This window comes from Sesamum indicum, linkage group LG9 (genome assembly GCF_026168435.1).
Source record: "Sesamum indicum cultivar Baizhima isolate 11 linkage group LG9, ASM2616843v1, whole genome shotgun sequence".
In the NCBI taxonomy this organism is placed as follows: domain Eukaryota; kingdom Viridiplantae; phylum Streptophyta; class Magnoliopsida; order Lamiales; family Pedaliaceae; genus Sesamum; species Sesamum indicum.
In genome coordinates, this window is record NC_142665.1 from 7,885,611 (window position 1) to 7,892,280 (window position 6,670).

The 6,670-nt window shown below is 33.9% G+C and overlaps 1 protein-coding gene across 2 annotated transcripts; it reads right to left on the reverse strand.

Moving 5' to 3' along the window:
* Positions 1-1,239: 1,239 nt before the first annotated feature.
* Positions 1,240-6,392, reverse strand: LOC105171066 (ZIP metal ion transporter family). Of its 2 annotated transcripts, none has more exons than XM_011092073.3 (12): positions 5,894-6,392; positions 5,360-5,418; positions 5,026-5,118; positions 4,848-4,937; positions 4,660-4,741; positions 4,093-4,148; positions 3,016-3,072; positions 2,707-2,747; positions 2,088-2,155; positions 1,940-1,996; positions 1,712-1,859; positions 1,240-1,516 (listed from the first exon to the last, which is right to left on the reverse strand). In XM_011092073.3, exons 1-11 carry the CDS (start codon positions 5,964-5,966, stop codon positions 1,738-1,740), a joined length of 798 nt encoding a protein of 265 aa, XP_011090375.1. In that variant the 5' UTR covers positions 5,967-6,392; the 3' UTR covers positions 1,240-1,516; positions 1,712-1,737. The 2 variants fall into 2 exon arrangements, with proteins under 2 accessions (XP_011090375.1, XP_011090374.1); XM_011092072.3 differs by having other exon boundaries at positions 1,742-1,859; positions 5,894-6,387.
* Positions 6,393-6,670: the final 278 nt, after the last annotated feature.

Here is a 6,670-nt window from a genome sequence, read left to right on the forward strand (position 1 = left end):
ATTGTAGTGTGTAAATAATTGTCATTGGATATTTATTTAATTTTTTGGGTTTTGTGTGTACTATCATGTTTGATGTGTAGATGGGGGGCCATTTCTTAGATTTTATGGGGCTGGTTTTTTTTTTTTTTAATTGAAAAAATTTGCTTTTCTACTTATTTAATTAGTTGTCCCCTTCTCTGTGAAAATTTATTATTTTTTTATTGTATAGTCCGTACCCCTTCATGTCCAACCACCCAATTTGTCACAGTATGAGCAGGCAAGTACTAGGAAAGAGGTTTGTTACCAATAGCAATTTCAATTGGTTGCAAATACACTGAGTTGTCCAAAGTGCATTTGTTAACTCTTTTAAGAAGAAATCTCCTTCAGCAGATATACTTACATATCAGAATCAACATTTTAAGAAGAGACATATCTGCAATTTATACACAACATTAAAAACAGACATTACAAGCCAAAATATTACATCCCATCTTCACAACCTAAAAACATTACATTTCAAACTCCATATATATCTTGCAAATTAATACAGAAAAGAAAGGATGGTTGAACAACTTGGAGCGCATTTTGAATTATCTTTCCAAGCCAAAAAAATACATCATTGGCAACCATGAAATCTTCTTCCCAATCCTCATTTTCAATCTTCTTCCCAGCAGAAAATTAGATTGAGGATGTATACATACAAATATATATATCCATATATTAAAAAATATATAATTAAATATATTCATTAAAATAATATATTTTAATTTTTGACAAGCATGATTAAATTTGAGCCACAAATTTTAATCAAATTAAATATAGGTTATTGATTTAAAAAGGGTATTTTTGTCATTACAACATCAAACTCATGTTCAAATACACCAGAGGCCAGTATTCATCTTTTTAAATTTTACAAGGGCTTATATGATATTTTTTTTGTCACATGAACTTATTTGAATATCTTAAATATCACAGACGGTAAAATAAATTTTACCCTTAAACTAAATATGTCTAGTCTTCTCAAAATATTTAGACCAAAGTAAAACTCCCATAAAATAAATGATTAAAAGTGTTGTTCTTCGCTATTCTATGGATTGAAAGTGTAATTTTGGCTGAGAGGAGAGTTGTTGCCCTAATCTATCAGGTTTTTACTTTCAGAAAGTTTATTTCAAATTAAGATTTTCGAGACTTCATTATGAATTCATTATATTTATCGTATAATCAGTGTACAAATTTTGAAAAAAAGAAAAATCACAAGAGTAAGTAAAATAATTCTTTACAATATAAAATTTGATAAAGGTAATTATAACTTACAATCGTTGAAAAACCTATTTCAACCCCTGTTTTTGGTAGTGAAACAAACCCCCAACAATACAATCATACAGTTGATCATATTCTGCAGAGATTTAAGCAGAAATAAAACACAGGAAATTGATGAATTCCAAGTTAAGATTGAGATGTGCCCAGGATCTGCTAGAAGATGTGCGACGACTACAAGCTCATGTCCTCTGGTAAGCTGGTCTGAAGAAAATATAGGCTGCAACACCAACATAAATAGAATAAGCAGTTAATAAGGATTTGCGCAAGATGGAGAGGGAGAGAGAGGCGGGGCAGAGAAAAATAGATAACAACAAAGACTCGAAGAATGTGAAAAATTTAAACTCAGGACTGATCAGACATGTATAAGCAGTCAGAACATTCTCATAATAAACAATAGATTTGGCAACAGTACGCTGTTGTTTGTTTTCAGTAGACAAGTCACCTAGCAGACATGAAAGCCATGCCAAAGAATACAGCCTTAACAGCTTGCTTCTGTCCCGCGTAATCGAATGCCAGTGGCAGCATTTCATGCAAGGTTAGGAAAGCCATCACACCCCCCACTGGAAGAGATCAAATAAAATGTCAGAAATCAGACAGATTCATCTTGTATTGTTGGTTGAACTACAAGAAACATGTGTACCTGATCCGAGGAGGCCCTCCAGAATTTCTGGACTTAGACTACTTGGGAATAGGTACGCTGCAAATTCATTGCAAGAAACCAAGTTCGTCCTCAAAGTTTTAAGTCAATTTCGAAAAAAGTGTCTATGTGAAATGTAAGGGTAACACACCTACGATAATCACCCCGAGGGGCTCAGCAAAACCAGAAAGCGTAGCCAATTTAAACGCTTGCCATTTGCTAAGAGGGAAACACAAGCACACCAGTTACATGATAAATATGTAAATTACAATTATGAAAGTATCTAATATTTTTTTCACGAACTCAGAGGTTACCCCTTATTTAGTTATGCTCAATATGCTTTTACAACCTTCGGAAACAGAGGCCAGAACAAATTCTTTGACTTTCATATCACTATAGTACTCCTAAACTATGCATCCATATCCTATAAATCCTTCCTCTTATTCAGACAAAGAATATGAAAAGCAAGTTGCTACAGTTCTATGCACTTTTCATCTTCTTAAATAGATTCTCATATAGGCTGTGACGTCATAGTAGTATAAACAACACGGAGGTCTCATTGCAAAAACTTAATTGTGATTTATGTATGGTACTTTGTGTGGTCAAGAACCTTAATGACAATCAGAGCAGAGAAATATTAAAAAACTTACAAGCTAGGATGATTTACTAAAAATGCATTAAGCTTCCATGCTTATGACAACACAATATAAAGTGTTCTTTCACATGATAATTTGGGCAGCTAAGCAAATGGAGCCATAGAGAACGTGTACCTTTGTGTGGCAAAGTAAACAGGAAGTGCAACAGCAACCCCCTGCAAAATGATCGAATATCAAAGTCAGCAGAAAAGCATAGAAACATGCTTAGCTTAAGATCATATTGTGACAGTAAATTTCTTGAAATTCAGGTCATAGGCTGCATACTACTGGTCTTAATAAGAAAATCAGTAGGGTCCACTTGAGAAGATGTTCTTTTAACAAAAGCCTGATATAGCTTTGACATGCGCAGTCCTATAGTGAAAGTAAGTACCCTGAGAAAAATATGGAGTAACTAAAATACTCCAAGAATATTGTAGAAAATACCTCTGGAATGTTGTGTAAAGCAATAGCTAATGCCAAGTTCAGACCAACTCGCAGACCCTGAAAAAGATGTTAGAAACAGCCTTTAGATCTTATTAGACCAAAAGTACAAAATCCCTAGATAATATATCTTGCAGGTAATGTAACTAATAGATATAGAAGATGAAAATTTTCTATTCACATATCTAAAATATGTAACTCTTAAAACAATACTTTCAGGATGCTTTTTTCGAACATATATTTGAAAACTGCTTGCAAAACTCGACAACGTCAGGATCTATCCAGAAATAATCATGTGGAAAACCTGACTAAGGGTGTGCAATTTTTGGTTACCTGACCAAAATCAAACCGAACCATTAATTCAGTTCTTACTGAATACCGAATCAAAAATTCAGTTTGGTATTCGTTTATTTTTTTTTTTAAATTTCAGTTTGGTTTCAGTTTTTTGTACCAATTAACCGAACCGAATACTGAATTTTAAAATATATATATTATAACTATAGTTAAAAAATAATATAAAAATATTAAATACCTTAATATCTGCATTTATAACAAAAAATAATAATTTTATGGTTAAAATATACTTAATTATTATAATTATTGATTAATAAAAAAATTTATAAACTAAAAAATTAACATTACATTATTTCTTTTTAAAATTTTCGGTTAATTCGGTACAAAACCAAACCGACCCGAACATTTCAGTTGGGTAAGGCGGACCGAAATTTCGGTTAACTGAATTGGACACCCTTAAACCTGACTACAAATTCATAGAAAATGGACCATTTAGAAAGGACAAATCCCCTTTTCTGAGCATCAATCCAAAAGAACAATGCAGTTCATACTAATTCGAGGAAGGCCTGAGACCAAATTAGTACCTTCAGTTTGGTATAATGGCAAAGATGGGTTCTAGTCAACTAATCGTGACAAAGTCTAATATTAACTACCATGCGTCTTATCAATGAGATGGGCTGGCTGTATCAAACATTTTAAACTTAGCACAAGCTGCATCCAGGGAACTATGCTGGGGAATCAGGAAAGTGATTTTATTATAAGTAGGTAAATGCAGAATAGAACTACCTTCATTGATCCAAGGAACACAGCCATTCCCTCAGGAAAATTGTGCAAGCTTATGCCTGAAAACAGTGACATAACAGTTTTCAATAACTGAGATTAATAAATCAGAAACTTGCAAGGACAATTTGCAGTTATACCCCTCAAATGGACAATCAAGTTTCAATAAAATTTTCAAAAAGTTTTACCCTATGCTGGTAAGAGGAAAAAAGTAACCATGCAATGTGCCTTATCAGCAGGAACTGCTGAAATTATGAATCTCTTTAAATTTCAAAATTATGTGAAAGATTAGAGTTACAAAAGAGACAACAATCTTTTTATGCTCAACGTTTCAGGTCACTAGCATGACCTAGAAAACAGAAAGAGCAGATTCAAGCCTAGTGCGAAGTAGAAAACTGAAATGATTAAAATAAAGACTTGTTATCATATTAGGTTTCAAAATGTCAACCAAACACAGAGAAATAATTCAGCAAATATAAAAAACAAACATCCAAAGTCCAAAAACTGGGAACCATGACAGGGAAATCTTCTTCGATTATCTGGACTTATGTAAAAGAACATCTAACTGCTGACCTACGGCTGTGATGATTCCACTAAACAGTACTTGTCGTCGATGCTTTTTCATAATATCCTTGCCCCCTTCATCACCATTTTTCTGTTTCGAGGCAGAAAATATAATATCATTGAACCATTGTCGAAAGATAATCCTAACTATTAGCAAGCCCACTCAGTAGTAAAGAACAAACTGCATGAAACCTAACCTTTTTGCTTTTCACATCCGAAATGGGTGCAACCGTTGGTTCTGGAATAAAATTAGCAACAATTGCAAAGAAAATTACACCTGCAAAGAACTGTGAAGCCATTTATACAGCAATCAAGGAGTGCACTTATATATGAAAAAGAAGAAGTGATTTAGGCAGAAGTATCAGAAGGCCTCACCCAGAGATTCCCCTTTAAGAAGCCAATGGAGTTTATGGCATTATGAGCCAAATCTAAGAAAGATATGCTCAACATAAGACCTGCAGCAAAACCCTGTTCGGCAAAGATACTCTTATTATGCATATAAAATACTGTTCTAAATTCAATAATAGTCCTTTAAAGTTGCAGAACTGAAAGTACGTCGATCAATGATATATAAACATATGCAACAGTATCTCAAAAAGCAGCAGCTTTTGAAAATATGAATGATTCCCTTTTTACAAATAATCTAGATCAAGAAGCATAAACATCCTACAACATTGAATAATCAGAATGCTAATACAATTTTGGTTACCTGTAAAAGCCCAAGCATCTTCAGATTTGGAGCCTGGTTAATGACAACAAAAAGTGCACCTGTTCAAGAATCCAACCGCGAAGCATGAAGGTAGGTTGTGATGGCCAAAATCAAACATTAGCTGCTAACTAACTCTTTATTCCATTCTCAAAAATATGCAACAACTCGATATTCATACTATTGACAGCAAGTTATCCATAGCAATTGCGGTTCTACTTCACCAGTCAAATAAATCCACGAAATTAAGAATTTCCCTAACTTGAGAAGAATTTAACTATAGAGTATATATCACCGCCATCTTATTAGATTACTAAAGCCCTCAAGATATCAGCACTTAAATAAAACTCGGATGACTAACAGAAACACAAACAAAGATATTGGGTCTAAAACCCAAATGTTAGCACAATCGGAAACCTTGTTATCAAACAGCCAAACACCATATCTACATACTTCCATAACCAATCTTCACAGAACAACTCATTAAAACATCAAAACCCTCTATACAATTGCACCCAAAGCTTAAAACTCACTCACCAATGGAGGTACTCAAACCACCAATAAGTGAAAGAGCAAGGGCAATCAAAACTTGGGAGTCCACAAAACCCATCTGCTCCAAACTCCAAAAACCCAATTTTAATCCGAAAATCTTGGAATCAAAATTTGGAGCAAATTCTTGGAGCCCGTCTCTCCCCTCTCCTCACCGCCGCAAAATTGTATGCAAAGAACTGAAGTGTTTATAGGATTTCCACAGATGACTAAAAAATATTCAACAGATGTTTCCAACTGAGTAGGCGAACCATTAACAGGGCGAGATAAAAATATCAATTTAAACTGAATGGAGCTGTTGGGGGTTCCATTCCATTATGGCATGAAACGAGCTTTTATATAGTTAAAAAAGCACAAGAATTTGTATGAAGTGGGAAAGGGAATATATTATGTAGAGGGAAAGGAAGAGATGGTTTGAGGAGACCAGTCCAAGAAATGCTTAGCACCATTTTCTTTGTTGCTTTCTGTACGTTTACCTAAATTCCCAATTTCTAATTCTCTATCAACTTTTACTTAGTTTCAAGTCAGCCGCTCTTCTAGTTTGTATGTAAAACTATATATTATCATTTGTACGGACATCCTTTTTCACAGTTTAATTAATTTTTAGAGCATAGTTTGACTTTGATGAATTGGGCTCAAAACTGAGGTTTTGTATTCGAATTCAGGTGAATGTCTGCATGTGATTTATTTTGTATGAGTGGATCAGACTCAATTTACTCTTCTTCACCAGGCTCTCAATTGGCCCAAGTGCAATTAACATGCTCA

Excerpts from the sequence above, each read along its gene's own strand:
- LOC105171066 (XM_011092072.3), bottom strand. The coding sequence starts at position 5,966 with ATGGGTTTTGTGGACTCCCAAGTTTTGATTGCCCTTGCTCTTTCACTT. Across the intron at positions 4,938-5,025 it reads TCTTAAAGGGGAATCTCTGG|TTCTTTGCAGGTGTAATTTT; the intron begins GTGAGGCCTTCT and ends ATGGCTTCACAG. Across the intron at positions 1,860-1,939 it reads GGAGGGCCTCCTCGGATCAG|TGGGGGGTGTGATGGCTTTC; the intron begins GTACACATGTTT and ends GATCTCTTCCAG.